Source organism: Corvus hawaiiensis, chromosome 4, assembly GCF_020740725.1.
Source record: "Corvus hawaiiensis isolate bCorHaw1 chromosome 4, bCorHaw1.pri.cur, whole genome shotgun sequence".
NCBI classification, from domain to species: domain Eukaryota; kingdom Metazoa; phylum Chordata; class Aves; order Passeriformes; family Corvidae; genus Corvus; species Corvus hawaiiensis.
This window is the reverse complement of record NC_063216.1, coordinates 70,994,979-71,011,334: the sequence shown is the minus strand read 5'-3', so window position 1 is coordinate 71,011,334 and position 16,356 is coordinate 70,994,979. Positions and strand designations below refer to the sequence as shown.

The 16,356-nt window shown below is 36.4% G+C and overlaps 1 protein-coding gene across 1 annotated transcript in view; it reads left to right on the top strand.

The window, feature by feature from the left end:
• Positions 1 to 16,356, top strand: part of SEMA3E (semaphorin 3E) — a 132,937-nt gene that overhangs the window by 105,670 nt on the left and 10,911 nt on the right. The window contains exons 8-14 of the mRNA XM_048301900.1: positions 1,200 to 1,314; positions 1,655 to 1,724; positions 3,039 to 3,183; positions 7,780 to 8,002; positions 10,624 to 10,715; positions 11,888 to 11,929; positions 15,028 to 15,194. Of these exons, the coding sequence (XP_048157857.1) occupies positions 1,200 to 1,314; positions 1,655 to 1,724; positions 3,039 to 3,183; positions 7,780 to 8,002; positions 10,624 to 10,715; positions 11,888 to 11,929; positions 15,028 to 15,194 (854 nt within the window). The remainder of the gene's footprint in view (positions 1 to 1,199; positions 1,315 to 1,654; positions 1,725 to 3,038; positions 3,184 to 7,779; positions 8,003 to 10,623; positions 10,716 to 11,887; positions 11,930 to 15,027; positions 15,195 to 16,356) is intronic.

Sequence of the window (16,356 nt, the reverse complement as noted above, 5' to 3'; positions counted from 1 at the left end):
GTGGTATTCATCACATATGCTCACCAGAATACTGCTCCTTAAACTTTCTTGGGTATTCATGTATAACTTAAAAACATCTGATGTATGCAAACTCCCAATATGCAGCCTCAGACATTAATGTTCACAAAGCCACTTGGCTTTCTGGATTCCAGTCTGCATCAAGATCCAAACTGAAATTCTTTGACTTATGTTCTGAATATATGCCTGAATAGATTATTTTAATAGTTCCCTCTACTCTGCAATATATCCACCGGGAAGTCTTATCTCTAGCCATGGGTTAAAACAAAATCCCACTGACCTTTCTCTTCCACTTCTCCAAAATGTATCTGGCCATTAACTTCACAGCTGTATGTCAGAATTCAGATTTGATTTAGTGAATACAAAAAAAATCTAGCTGGTGATTCAAGGACTGGCTTTTTTCCCCCGGCTTTTACATTTTCATCTGAGCTGTAACAGGTTTTGCAACACAGAGTCATCTACTCCTCATAGTTCTACTTTTCTGAGGAAAACAGATCTGTTTGTGAGACGAGTTTTGCAAGCCTATTGCAGAGCCTTCAACAGCCAGTTACACGGGTCTTGAATATAAGGCCACAGATTGAGAATGTTACCTAAAGGTTACAAAACCTGATTGCTAAGTAGTACTAAATGTTCCCTTTTCTTGAAAGTCACAACTGTTGCAAGAGCAAGAAAAAGGTGAGACAGCCATAGCGAGGCAGGTGTTGTCTAAAGTTGTTGAGAATTTGTTAGAAAACCATGTAAATAATTACCTCAGACTTGCCCCATCTGCACCAGCTCTATAGATAGATTCAGGGCTTCAGTTTCCAAATGCATTGAATTAAAGCTGCACTGAGCTCTTAAAGCAAAGCTAAAGTTCAGTAACACACTCAGTATATCTAGTTTGCAAAAATGACCAATAAAAAAAAGCTTTACAACAGCTGTATAGCTAAAACTATCCAGGGATATGGCACAGAATTAAAAAATTCTTATGAAACCACAGATCTTAATGAGACCTGGACTTGATCAGCACAATCCTACTTGAAAACTGACTCCAGAGAAATAATACTAGTAATAGACATATGGTTTGAAAATGGATGCTTTTGACATTAGAGGATACAATGAGCAGCTAATTCATCAGAGAAGTTTGTGCTTCCAGACTTACTCATTCAAATTACCATGGGCATTTGTTTCTCTCTAAACAGAATGACATGGGAGGCCAGCGAATGCTCGTCAATAAATGGACCACTTTCCTCAAAACCAGGCTAGTTTGTTCTGTGCCTGGGAGAAACGGAATTGATACACATTTTGATGAATTAGGTAAATATCCTAGATGGTAACAAACTTGAAACCATGGAAAAAACATCTAACTTCATGATAACACATTTTACAGCCAAATATTGCACTTGTATTCATTATCAGGGAATGGTGGTTAGCATTGTTTCCAATGTATATGAAGTTGGAATATATATGGAGTTCACTATCACCAATTACTCCTTTATGCATTGCATTGTTTTTAAAGATTGTTTTAAAATCTGCATAAAATTAAATAGAATAAATGAGTCAAATATGATTATGCTTTTAACAACCAATGAATTTTCTTTTGGGGGGGCTGAGAAAAGTAGTTTTTTAACAATAACATGGCATTTAAATTTTACAGAGGATGTGTTTTTGCTGCAAACTCGTGATAACAAAAATCCAGTGATATTTGGCCTCTTCAACACTACAAGGTAAACAACTAGAAGAAATAATAGCAGCCATAGAGGAATGTTTGAGCAGTCTATTAAAAAGATAGAAGCTGGATGATACCTATCCCTTAGCAAATATATAGTAAACAGTTGAATCTCAGTTCTCTATTCACAGTGGGCTTCCTTGCTAATGTAAAAACTTCTCCATAACACTCAGGGGCCTGAAGTGTCATTCTGTGATTCAGCATATCTGGATCACAAATTAATTAAATGTTTCTCAGCTTGACAATTTCCTGTGTCAAAGTATATGCACTCCTGCATGCTTATAAGAACAGCATCTCAGAGCCACCTGTCTTCCTTCAAGAGCTCCACTGTAATTCAAGGTTAAGTAGATAGCAGCTTAAATTCCTACTGACTTCTTAGTGAAGCCTAAAGTACCAGATGCGTTGTTGCTGGTGGCCTCCTTTTCCTTTTCCACTGCAGCCTAGTTCGAGTGCAAGCACACAGTACTCTCAGCTTAGTTTAGGATGTAACTGCTAGAAAAGAGCACCTGTGCTTTTGCCATTTTCTCCTGATTTATTATTTTTATTAGTAACAGAAGGCAGATCTGCTCCTCTAGGATTGCAGACACCTGACATTTCCTACTGGCTCTCGATGCCAGCAGAGAAAGGTGGGCACCTAATTAAAATTATCTGGATCAACTTCTGCAGTCTTCAGAAATAATTTCTTTGTAGAGAACATTGATCCTTCTTTAAAAAAAATTAAAAAAACAAATTCTTTTATGGAACAAAATAAAAAAAATATTAGAATAAAATGTAAAAATAAAATAGAAACTTTTATCTGGATTGTTCTACATAAAGTGATCTGTTCTAACTAATAATACCAACTAACATTCCCACTCAATACAAAAAGGACTCATTTTAGGATTGTTCACTTTAGTCAGCATTGGTTGGTTCCCATCTTTCCAAGCAAAAACAGTAGGAAAAATTTTGGAGGAGAAAAATGATTAACTATTTAGGTCACTAATCAAAGACATACAGGATCTGAGTTCAGACTGTTGTGCTTCCTCTGTGTTTCTAAACAAGTAATTTAGAGTTTGTGTACACCATCATCAGATTTTGGCATAACAACACAGAGCTTCCTTGGAGAAATTTTATGAATATAAACACATTAAAGACTTTTAAAGAACATTGGATGCAGTATTTATAAGAAAAAGCATATAGGAAAGAATAAGCAGTGTTTTCTCCCTGAATACTCTTGAAATGTGACTTGGTTTTAATTACATTATAATTCCAGTATTATATGGACAGAATGTGACATACTGCTTTAATAATGTCTTTAAATTTTACTTCATAGCAATATATTTAGAGGATATGCTATATGTGTTTACCACATGGCAAGCGTCCGAGCAGCTTTCAATGGACCATATGCTCATAAAGAAGGACCTGAATACCACTGGGCTCTCTATGAAAGAAAAGTACCTTATCCTAGACCTGGTTCAGTAAGTACAATCTATTTTCCACTGCTTTGCTATGTAAAAGACTTTGGAAAGAAAAAGCAGACTGCTGCTAATGCAAAATCTTCCCGACTTCACAGTGCAGGATATAGTCCTTTGAATATCTACATACTTCAGCTACTCCTGGAGAAGTGTGGAGTGGCTCAGCAATAGGTTTAATCAAGTACTAGAACCATACATTTTCCAGAGGAAAATAGTGGGATCAAGTATATACAATTTTTCAAAATCCTGTTGGGACATGATTTTATCAACTTTGTGTAAGGGTTCTAAGGTCTCAAAATTAGGACCCCAGGCAAAAGGGATAGAAAGAGGCAGCTCTAGAAGGTGGGTCAGATGCTGTATTCAGAAACAGTAAGTGCATTACCTGTGAAGGAGCCTCACTTTCTTTCTTTTGTGTGGTGAAACTGGGACATTTAACAAGTGTAAAAGGAAGAAAAGAAGAGAAAAAAACAAAACAAAACAAAAGAGAATCCACTATTTTTATGTCAGGTGATTCTCATTCCTTTTTCCCACCTCATTTTCCAAAAGGATCAAATTTAAATACTTCTGTAATTTAGATCAATGCACAGGTTAGAAATGAGACATATTTTAATAAAAGTAACTAATCAGAATAAATGCATTTGTAGACAAGGAGCGAATTCTCCATCATTCAAAGCCCTTTGCTCAAGATTGGTTCTTTCTGGAAGCAATGGTCTGGTACCCTCACAATTCACTGATTTCCTTTCAGACATCACAGAGTAAGATTTTACTACCCTTCAGTCAGGTTCCTGAGCTTATCAACATTCTTGTTCTGTACCCTTTACAAAGAATATAAAAATATTAAAACAACACTGTAAAAAACCAAACTCAGAAAAATCATTCACACTTTTTATTAATTTTCACACAAGTTTCTTTATAAAAATAATTATTTTTCAATGATGATTAATGGAAGGAAAGAAACAAGAAATATTTTGGAAATGCAATTAGATGGGAATTAGTGTAGTGAGCATTCAGCAACTACAGAGGTGCTGTCATGTAGAGAGTTGTTCCTGTCTGGTACTTAGATTTCTGGAGGAAATCACAAATTCATGATCTAAGTAACAAGTAATTAACTTCTACAAGGGATTCCTAATTCTTATGTTGTTTTCTCAAGGACATCACAAGTAATCTTCACCTCAAGCCGTTTTCCCATTTCAGTGTCTTTTTAGGTGTTTCTGCAGTTTCTGTGCCAGGGCTCTCACATCCCCACTCAAGGGGTGAGGAGCGCACCTGCTGGTGCAGGTTGAAGGTGCTCTTTGCATTGCAGGGCCTGTCACCATCTCACAGAACAGGCACAGTCAGGGCTTCCAGAAGGAGGCAGGCAATGCCAGGCTAACTCAGGGAAGTAAAACATCCAGGAATTATTTTTTGCCCTATTTTTTGGGATTACAACTACCTAACCACCCATGGCAATTGTCACGTGCTGCAAAGCTGCTTTTGTTTACACTCATGAAGGTCTATCCCTTGTCATTGGGCAGATTTCTAACTCTGAGCAAAGACATTTCTAACAGCTGCTTGTCTAAATCCACCCCCCTCCTCCCCGCCGAAGTTTCTACACTTCACCTCTTAATCTCCTCTCAGGCTAGGGGCTCACTCTCTTGATATTAAAGGTGGAATAAACAGTTGCTGGATGTTCCTTTCAGTGCTGTTTTCCCTTTGATAATTGAATCAGTATTCCCCTTTATACTAAAAACAATCATTTCCAGAAATAAGCATTGCATACAATTCATTTATCACCAGATCACAGGAATGAGAGGTGTGTTATCTTATCTACTCCATTCCATTGAAGTTTTTCTCCTTGTAGTGTGATTTCAAATGAATGTCCTTTCTCATTTAAAATTAATCATTTAAGATTAATATTTTTCTCTACTTCTCTTGGGGTTACAGATGTAAGTCAAAATGTAGAAGGAATTGTTCAAAAAAAGAGATTATCTAGGATTTAAACATTATGGATATGATTTGAACATCTTGGCCAATGAAGTACCCCTGTAGCACTACTGACATCAATACCAAATACTTTTTTGTTTGTTTGACTCCAATTGAAGTCATTAGTATTGAGTCAGGATAGAAAGACAGGTAAATAAATTATAGCATTTTGGGAAAAATGGTTGAATTCAAAGGAATTGTTAGTTTCATATTTGATATTTTGTATATCAAATGTATGGGTTTTGCACTTTTACCAAATAATGAGACAGTACCATGCATGGATTGCAGAATGGCTTTACATTTTGCAAAGGTGGTACAATCCAAGTTCTTTAAGTGGTATTCATTTTTTTCCAGGCAGTAGAACACCTCACATATGTTATTTGGACTAGCATTAAACACAGGCATGAATTCAGTATTAATGACTGCAGTTATTACATTGGTATCTCCTAGCACTGAAGATTAAATGGTGTCTTTTTGGCAAGAAGGAGAGAGCACAGCACCAGCACTTCGGCAAGGTTGGCAATGATTTTTAGAGAGGCTGCCCTAAGTTCCACTTGCTTTCAATGCTTCTCTTCCTTGGCCACGTTTGGGTCAGACTAGAGTGTCACCTCCCCAAAAAAGCAAGGCATAGGAACTGAAAAAGGAGCAGAAGAGTGCAAGTAATTTCCCAATATCAGGGGAAAATTAGCTGAGGAAGCAGTTCTCTCCTGGGTGCTAATAGATTTAACCGTGGTTTTCTTTATATGTTGCAGAGCTCATCAGAGGCTGAAGTAAATGGCTCTGCCAGCTAACAGAACATTAACTGATTCATTTTTAGCTACTCATTTAGGGCAGAGTTTAGAGGTCTTTTCAATGTTTATTCAGTAGCATGAAGAAAAATTGTGTAGCGGGCTGCAGCCAAGTGTTAGGTTTCACACTCCAAAGAATGTGCAGCATGTTGGTAAACTAAATCCCACTACCTTTCCCATTACAGGAGTGACACTGACAAGAGGCCAAAAATAACCTAATGGGCATCTCTGAGAATCAGCACTCATTGATGTTAGGTATTGAATGAGTAAAGAATAAGTCTATAAGGAATGAGAGTAGAGCTTAAAGCTAAATAAACAGAAAGCCACTGTTAAGAGTCACATAGGTTCTGACAGACTCCACAATCCTCTGCCATAATCTCTGCTGGTTCTTTTAGTTCATTTAGGCTGTTTTGCTTCTGGAAATGACATCAGCTACATCAAAAGTGGTGTTGGTAGACTTCAGAGACAGCTGCCTCTACTGTTTTCTTTCTAGACTACTTGATTTTATTTAATTAAAATGAAAAGCCTGTGAATGATTATTTTTATTAAATCTCTCCAGGACCAGAACTTTGCAAAGGGAACCTGGCAATGCCTATGCACTTGATATGCAGTGCAGTGCATGGGAAGCACAGGCTTAGCCTGTCTTCATGCTCCAGCTCTGTCTCTTTATTGCAAACAGCTGGTGAAATTCCATCACTAGGTTGATTAGACAATTACTTTCAAGTCAACACTGAACAAATACTTTCCTGTAGCTAAGCCCAAAAAGTGGAAACAAACATTGCCCCAGCTGACAAGTGCAGGAGTTTGTTATTGTCGATTACAGCTGACCACAAGTTTAAAATTACTGTTTTCAGTAAACATAAGGAGTATTTTATTTCGTTTTATTGATCGAAAAATCCAATTTAAATAGAGAAAGGCTGCTACTGTGGCTTTGCTTGAAATGCTTCTTAAAACCACACTGTCTTATGAATATTTGCAGAAAGTAAATGGTTACTGAGATATTTCCAGCTTGATCATAACTGGTTTCAATTAGACATCATGAAGCAAATTGGAAATGTAGGATCTATGTTCAGTTGGGAAACACTATCTCGCTCACAAAGCATCCTAAAATTAACTTCTCTCTTTAACGCATTAAATTATCTCTAATTGCATATTTGACTGAAGGAGTAAGGCTCTTTTAATCAGTCATTGACATAAAGTTTATTTGCTTTGCAAACTGGTAGATTGATCAATGCAAACATTGGTATTTGAAGCTAAACTGTGATATATAATACTGTCATCTAGAGTCAGGAATTAGAATCAAACATAATACTGTTAGAATGCCTAAAATCAAGAATTACTGTTGCTGATGGCATAATTTTTAAGTGTGTTTAGTTTCTTATGGTAATATATTTTGCAATCAAAAAATAATAAGACTAGAGATTGATTTCAAGCATTAGTGTTCTGCTGATTTTGCATGGCTGTTTCTCTACTGGGATAGAAAACCCTTTGCTTCTCACTATGTCAATGGCCATTTCGATTACATCTTCAATATGAATTTGGGGAAGACATAAGCACTATGGCTTTTGTCAAAATCTAGAAGTGTTACTCTTTATTCTGCTCTTAGTATGCCAAAAGGGAGGAACTTCTTTCTAAACATGACAGTGTCAAGGCACTGTTCAGCATTTCCTTTCTTCTCATGATTAATAATCCACACAGGCATAAAGAACAGAGTTCACTGTCCCAATTCCCACTGGGGTCTTCTGTGCTTGGTTTTCTGTAGACTTGTCTTTATCCCTAAAAACAAGACCCTCTTCTGACAATTTCTTGGGCAAACCTTCAGGATAATCTGTGTTCTATGTTTTTGCAGTGTGCCAGCAAGGTGAACGGTGGGCTGTACACTACCACTAAAGACTATCCTGATGAAGCTGTCCATTTTGCCAGGAGTCATCCACTGATGTATCAGCCCATCAGGCCTGTTCATAAGAAACCAATATTAGTTAAAACAGATGGAAAGTACAATCTTAAACAAATAGCAGTGGACAGAGTGGAAGCTGAAGATGGGCAATATGATGTTTTGTTCATTGGCACAGGTAAATACAGAAAACAAGAAAGAATTTTTACATTTACAATTTAGTAAGTTGTTTTGTTGGTTTTTTTCTCCAGGATGAAGCAAATCAATACAGCATTCCTTTTTAACAATTTTTCCTTTCATGCCTGTGCCAGTCTTCACCTTACAGAGGATGTTAGTCATTCTAACATGTGCTTCATTGTGATGCTAACATTATATAGGAAAGTAATTGTAGGGATACCTTTAAAGACTAGCAAGATAAACAATTATAGGATTCCATTTTAATTTCTTTTCTTTTCAAAAAAGAACATTAAAAAAAAATTGCAGGACAACCAGCCTTATTTTTTAAACTTCAGAACACAGTGATGTAGCTGAGCTGAGACTTGGAGACGTGAGAGAAACAAAGGTGACATGATTTCTAAAAATATCAGTTCTAGTTATTGGCTTTATTCCACAGTTTCTCTTCCTCAGTTCTGAAGACAACAAGTCTAGCTGATACCATTAAAAAAAAACCTGCCAGCTTCCAGATTTGGGTTAAAGCACAGCTCAAGCAAGGAAGGAGGAAATGCCCAATTTTAAAAAACCCAAAACTGTTAGAATTTCCTGCCAAGTTTTCTTGTCTTTCTTCTGTGCCATTTTATTAAAATATAGAGAGCTTGTTTAACAAGAATTTTTAAACATCTTCCTAACAAACACAATTAAGGCAAAATATAACATACAGCTGCACTAAGTCTAAGAAAGCAGAGAAAAAATAAATACCCTAATGGTATTTGAAAAATAATAAAAAAAAATAATAAAACAAGATGAAATGCTGGACCTAGACAAGACTTAAGTTACATCTAATATGTCTGGGAAAAAAAAAAAAACCAACCAAGGATTCTTACATTCACATTTAATCAGTCTAACAACAGGAGTGGTATCACAAACCATTTTGACCATTTTGTCTAGGAAAGAAGTTCCAGTGAATTATTTTTACTAATGAAATTCCTCTGGTAAGTACATTTCAGTGTTGAGAACATTCAAAAAAAGCATGTTCATAGAATAGCAAAGTCTTATTTATATTAGTTTTGTTTTCTAAGGTTTTGAATGCCTCAGTATGGTCTGGGTAAAGGACTTACTGTGGTCTGTAAAACCCTGTACAATGTGTCACTTATTTCTGTACAGCAGATTGTACAGTGGCTCCTACATTCTTTATATTTTCTCCTTGAATTTCTGATTGAGACTGCATCAGATATTCTTGTACACAAGTCTTATGTTCATCAAAGTTGAATCCAAAGGGGCTTAAGTGTGTGCTTTAGACCTGTGCAAGATTGGCCCCCCCCAAGTGTTCTCAAGCTGTCTGATCTCAGGTGATATGAAATTCCAGCAAAAGAATTTGGGTTTTAGAAACTCTGAAATGAAACTTGCAATCACTACTCCAGCAAAGCTCCCATCAGAAAACTCATGGCTTCTTTGGACAATATAATGTTAAGAAAGGGTTGATATATCTTTTTTAATCCCAGTCCAACACCTGTTGTGCAACATAAGTAAGCAGCATCTTAAAGTTGAGAAAGTTTCCTTAGGGTAGCAGTGCAGGTTAGAAAGGTTCATCAAAGGCAAAGCCTGAACATCAGAGCTTTTACATGTCTGTCAGCAGGATTTGAAGAGAGACTTACTTATAAAAATCAGAGCTTGGAATACAAATTTTTTCACTGTTCTACTGCAAAATGGTTGCCTTTGATTACATATTCTCTTTGAAAAATGGTGTATGACCCCAGTTTAATGGTTCCTCTTTTTGTTTCAGCCTTTTGATCTTTTGCTGAACATTTTCCCCAGTGCTTCCCTGCTTAATATTTCCCGTGTAAATCAAAGATGACTGAAAGTAAGAGAAGAAAGGAAGTGATATTTGCCATTGTTGATGACAGATTTTCAGATTAAGGACAGCAAGGCTTTCCTATTAATAGCCAGCAAGGAAAAACCAAAGTGGTGGAAGACCAGATGTTATTTGTGTGTTTTAATTTCCTGCAATAGTTGCAGTGACAGAGAGATTGATAAATCTAAATCCAATGTGCCTTGGTCTTTTTGAATGTGCATCTTATATTTTGGTTCATCTCCCTTTGACTAACACCTTCAGCTCAACAGCAGCTCAGTGTTTCCTTAGAGGAGGGTGAGAATTGTGCACTATGAACCTCTGAAGGTTTTTGTACTCTTGCCTGGGTGAATGGAGCTGCTGTCAGCAATTAAGGATATTAGTAGTTTCCTATCTAGTGTAAACACTTAGGTCCTATAATTAAAGCTACTTTACACTTGTTGCTTCAATGCACTAGGCTTCCACCTACTCCCATTTCTTTTTCTGAAGTATGGTTACTCTCTGTGATCCTTTTGCTTTCACAAAAGGTTATGACCCAATGTTTGAAAAATACAATTAATTATGTCTCTTACAAATGTCTAAGTTGACTCATTTGAGGGAGACAAATTGTCAAATATTACATTTTCTAAGAGTAAGAATCCTCATTAGTGAAAGCAATATGTAACTATCTTTTCATATTTATACATTTCAATCCCTTATCAATTTGAAGTAGTCATTTCAGGTATTTGAAGGCCATATAAATGTTTCAACCAATCATAACCTTTACTTTTGTTTTGTTTTAAATTTATATTCAGATAATGGTATTGTGCTGAAAGTCATAACAATTTACAATCAAGAGACAGAATCAATGGAAGAAGTGATTCTTGAAGAGCTGCAAGTATTCAAGGTGAACTGTGCTGTATACGAAGTATATACACAAGTCTTGAATTTTCTGCAGAATTAAAATATCTAAAAAAAGTCTGAGGATAGTGAAATATATAATACCTGTGTGCAAGAAATTTCTAAATATCTAGCAATTTTATGACAGAAACCTTCATTTTAAAATGAAGTTTTTCTAATGGCCCAAGTACCAAAGCATGTTGAAGCAAATCACAACTACTGCCTTTCTATTTATGTACTTGGACATTGTAGTGGAACTTTTAATTAGAAACTTACTGAATTTTGTTTAATTCTCCCTCATATCCAGTTAAGTAATTAAAAGAGTATAACTGCACACATAAAAATGTGCAGTTATACACTTTTAATGCAATCTTGGAAACTTAAATGAGGTCCAAATATAAAAAGCCCAATCCTCAGAAAGAGTGAATCAGTTAGTCTGTCTCTGCAGTGGGCAAACCTGGGCCCTAGTGAGGCAGAACTCCATTCTGCTAAAAATAACCAATGACTAAAGCTCAGTGCTTGGCACGTGACAAAGCTAATATTTTAAAATTCTCTTACTGAGCATTCTCATCATGCCACATCAAGCAGGACGCTAACCTGCTTCAAACCAATGGGAAAATCTAATGTCTAAAGTTAGACATTTAAACCTGGTACCTGAATTTAGGCAGTGTAACTATTGACTTGTTGCCTGGGGGGAAAATCACAGAATTTGCCCTTCTTGATTAAACTACTTTTCAACTGAACTATGAGGGGCTATGTATTGATCCAAGCAATCTGAGCAGAGGGTAGTGAGGACAATGGTAAAAGAAGGAATTCCTGCTATTTTTATCTTATCTTCAATGAATGTTTTGTTATAAAAAACACTCCACTTATCACTCTCAAGCAGGACAAAAGAGATTCAGTGGTGGCAAGAGCTAATGTCATGTTTGACAGGGAAATTGTAGTGTTCCTGTAGCTCTGATAATCCTGGATTAAGTGTTGGCTGGTTGTTTCTAAATAAACTGTTTTAAAACAATACTTCTGAAAATCACAATTTCCTCATACCTTTCTTAAAGAAAGTCAAAGTATTTAGCAAAGCTGAATGCAATAAGTAAATATCAATCCTATTTTACCTGATTTATTTCCATAGCAAAAAGATACTCTTTTTTCTAACCAAGCAAGTATTTCCTGTTTTTTTAGATGCCAGTTCCTATTATTTCTATGGAAATCTCTTCAAAAAGGGTAAGTATTTTACAAGTTTGAAATGTGATGATTGTGACTCAAATGTAATAAAGCTGTAAACTTCACAGAGGTAGATGCATAGATACATAGGCAGATGTACATCATCTATAATGAGATCTGGTTGGATACATGTAATCCTTTGGTAACAAACTCTTGGTTATATGTTCTGTTTCTTTATAATGCATTTATGTTTTTCAGTTCTAATGTTAAATATCCTTAGTTCACAATATCATGCATATCAATGGATAAAAAAATGGATAAAAACTAATCTGTTTCATAAATTACTGTCATACTAGAGATTAGCTTGGTGGATGGATACAGCAATTCACAGAAAAGTTCTTTTTTGATAAATGCAGGCAGACTTCAGCCCCATGGGGATATCAGTGCAAAAAGAGCCTTGCTGGCTCTCCCACATATTCAGTTGCCCTATAAGGCTGTTTGGATCTGAGTCCTTTTTGAGTTTCTGCAAGTATCTTCTGAAATCAACAGCCAATTTATTACTCTTGTGGTTAGATTCTCATCCTTATCATATCATTGTATCGTCTCAGCATGGAGCCATTATAAACATCTGAGGACAGTTATGTCTTAATGTTCAACATGTCCAACAGTGATTTTAGACATCCAGTGCAATGTAGGTGCACATAAACACAGTGAAACACACATAACAAAGAATGAAAACTGCAGTTTTAGGAGGTGTGAGAGTGCCTCAAAAGGTTATTTTAGTCTTGGTGTCTAATCAACTTGCATTCTTCCCGTAGGTAATGCAGAAAGTCAAAGTTCTGTGATGCTAATTCAGAGGAGGATTTGGGTTTAAAAATTTTGAATTATTTCCTACATCAGTCTTTCCTAATGGGCTGTGAAAGCAGCTCTGGAGACTAGATTGTCTAACACTGCACCTAAGAGATTATTTGGAGAAAGGCTCTCTGTCATTTCAGATGTTTGCCTTACCTTTAACTCTCAATGAATTGTCATGGTTAAAGGGTTGTGTTGGAAGAGTAAAAAGGATAAAATTTGAAGTAGCATTCCTCCATTATATTCAGCTCCCAAGAGGGCTGCTAACTCTACTAATTCAAGGTATATCTGGAAAATCTGGAGAGAACTGTAACAAACACACCAAAGCAATCCAGTGGCTGAAGAGTAAAACCTCTTGTGAGAAGTAAAAGTAGCTTAATATTTTTCAAAATATCAAAGAGAAGACAGAGAGAGAACAGGAGAGTCATATACACATATTTTACTGTATGAAGTAAATGGCATGTATGAGGATTCTTAAACATCAGTGGCAAAGCAATATCAGATTAAATAGCCAAGACCAGCTTGTTGAATGTAGATAAATTTATTCTTGAATTAGGATACAGTTTTTTGATACTGAGGACAATTAAATGTTGGAATAAGTGTTAAGGACAGAGTTGGCACCAAGTAGTTTTGTCTTTAAAATCAGCAGGAATATAACTTAGTTGAGTATATGAGAAAAAAATTATGTACCTCAAGCATCTTCACTGATCTCTTTTGAACTTGGAGTTACTGAGCCTGTGGAGACCTCCTTGCTACCTATGTCTCCATATCCTTATAACACTGACCAGTCTTCACCAAGTCATGGTACATAAAATATCAGATTTCAGGACTGAGCTAGTTATCTGCAGAGACTGGGAAAGAATGTTCTTTGATGTTTAGTTGGCTAGATATCAGATGCTTCTTTTCCCTCCTGTGATTTACCAAGACTTAAAGAAGTCTTTACCCCTGCTAAAAGATAAAAGAGAAAATCTCATCTCGTATGTCTCATTGAAAGTGCTGTTCATGCCTTCTGGGACAATCACACTGCAGTGCTTGCAGACAAAGAATTCCCCTCAAACAAGTATCCTAGGTTTTCTCTTCATTCCAGTTGGCAGATTGAGTTCCTGCTACTATCGTCTGGTTTATCTCACCAGAAAAATTCTTCAAGCACTGCTGTTAACAGCCTCTCCTAATTTCTTCCCATGGCATCTCTTAAAGTTAAATTTCTGTGATCTAAAGAGATATGAGAGGTATAATAAGAAACAAGAATGGACTACCTGGATTAAAATCTTTATTTTGTGATAGACTAAATGAGGTGTCAGTATTTTCCATCTTTAAGTAATTTTCAAATACCAGATTTTGAAATCTTGGTTGAAGAGTAGGAATTATGACTAAATTTGGCCATTAGGATGAGCACAGCTTAGGAATCTTTTTTCTGACTGGTAAAACTGTGGAAGTGAGCTGTGCATAAGCAGTTTCTATTGCAGTGCACAGTGAATACTTCTGTGTTCAGAAAATTTACATTCATCAGCAACAAGACTTTTTCTCAAATTCCTGTAAATTCAAGGTATTCTCTTCTGAAATTATTGTGCTAGCATCTAAAGAATAAGATTGTTTATCTGTCATTTGATTTGAAAAAGACATCTATGTGAACTTAAAAGATTCAAACAGTCAATGCTGAAAAGAACCCCACCCAAACTCTGCAAATAAACATTAAAGAAGTAGATAGTGATCAGTTAATTTGTAAGGAAAGACTGCACAACAACAGGAAAACAATTAAATATCTATCTATCTATCTATTTATCTCCTGTGCACTGAGGGATTATACAAATCATAGCACTACTGTGCATGTAAATACTGACCATGTTCTAAGTGGGCACATCAAGAGTTAAATTTACTTAAAAAGTCCCATTTTGAGTTTGCTTATAACCCTTGCCTATCTGAATTTCTTTTTTTAACGTCTTTTATGTCAAGCTGGGGACTTTTGCAGATCAGTTAAGTGACAGACAAGTGTAAAGAGGGAGGCATTGGAAAACATCTTGACGAAGAAAAGGAAATATAAACCCTTGCCTATTCAAACACAAAGCTGAAACTTCAGAAGCGAGGAAATGACAAAATAAACTTGTTCATTTTACCTTCTTTCTGTTTCCCTGTCCTTCAGTAGGAGAGCTTAATCTGTAATCAGATATTTTCCTACAGAGTAACTCTGCCTCCCTCAGGTCACAGGTTGGATGCGCAACCGGCAAGCAACGATTAATTAATAACTGCATTGGGAAGAGAAGTTTCAGTGGACATTCTAGCAATCCTATGTGGTGTATTTCTTGCAGCAACAGCTCTACGTGGGATCCGAGTCAGTCATAGCTCAAGTGAAGTTCCACCAGTGTGACATGTACGGCACAGCCTGCGCCGACTGCTGCCTCGCTCGGGATCCCTACTGCGCCTGGGATGGGATCTCCTGCTCGCGATACTACCCCACAGGAGTGCAGGCAAAGAGGTGAGAGCTGGTGCTTTTTCTGATACGCTTTTTGCAAAATGTCTGCATCTACAGTTTCTACTGCAACACAAAGTATTCTGCAACTTCGTATCTCCCCCTCAGACATAACCAAACAGTGAGATGTCAGCTGCTAATTTATCAGCATAACCTTAGGGGATTGCAAGGAACCAAACTCACAGGATGGCATAAAATGCTGTACCAGGAATATATTTATGACTAAAGCTAAGTAATTTTGTAATTATTTGTATTACACTGTAAACCTTAATTTCCTTAAGAATCTTTTCAAGTCTTTGAACATCAGAGACCTAGTTTGGTAGTATTACACAGCAAGGATACTAGACTGCAATAACATATACAACAGAATTTCTAAAAAAAAGCAAAGAATTTTTGTTAATAGTAATATACCTTTACCAGCCAAAATCAAATCAGAATTTCTGCAAAAGCTAAGGTTTGGTTTAGGTTTTCTGCAGTGCATGGAAAGGCAAGTTACTCTAGAGGCCAGTTCAAATCAGAAACCTGATTTGGGTGCTTTAATTCTTCCTTTTGGAGACTCTTTCTTGGTACCACCCTTCACTGGGTGGTTCTTGACCTTTACACTTTCATTCAATGATTTCCCTGGGACCTGTTGTCCTCCCTTCCCTCTCAAATCCAGGTTCTGCAATTCAGCTACACAGATCAAGTATCTAGAACGTGTGTTTTAATCCAGACCTTTTCATAAAATTAGTCACCTTTGCCACCTAGAGAGAGCAATTTCTTACCTGAGTCAGCAAAATTTTGCTAATGTGCAATTGAAAACCTTTCTGTGCCTTTTTTTGCAATAACTGGTTCTAAAAATACATGCCTATTTATATTAGACCTAAAAGGACTACAAGAATAAATTTGATAAATTCCAGAGAGAGTTTTCAAAACTGGTGGAGGTGGTTCAGTCCCAACCAAGTCATATTATCCCAAATGTATTATTGCTTCCTAAAGAAAATCAGGAAGGTGGGGCTTTGTATTTATTTATTTTTCATCCTGCACATCTTATCTTTCCATGAACCTGGATGCACTCAAACAAATGCAGGTGGACTATTATCAGGCATAACAGACATTTCCATAGAGTTTTATAAAAGATATTTAATACAGTCATGTTACCTTTGGTAACATCACTTTTTGGATAAGG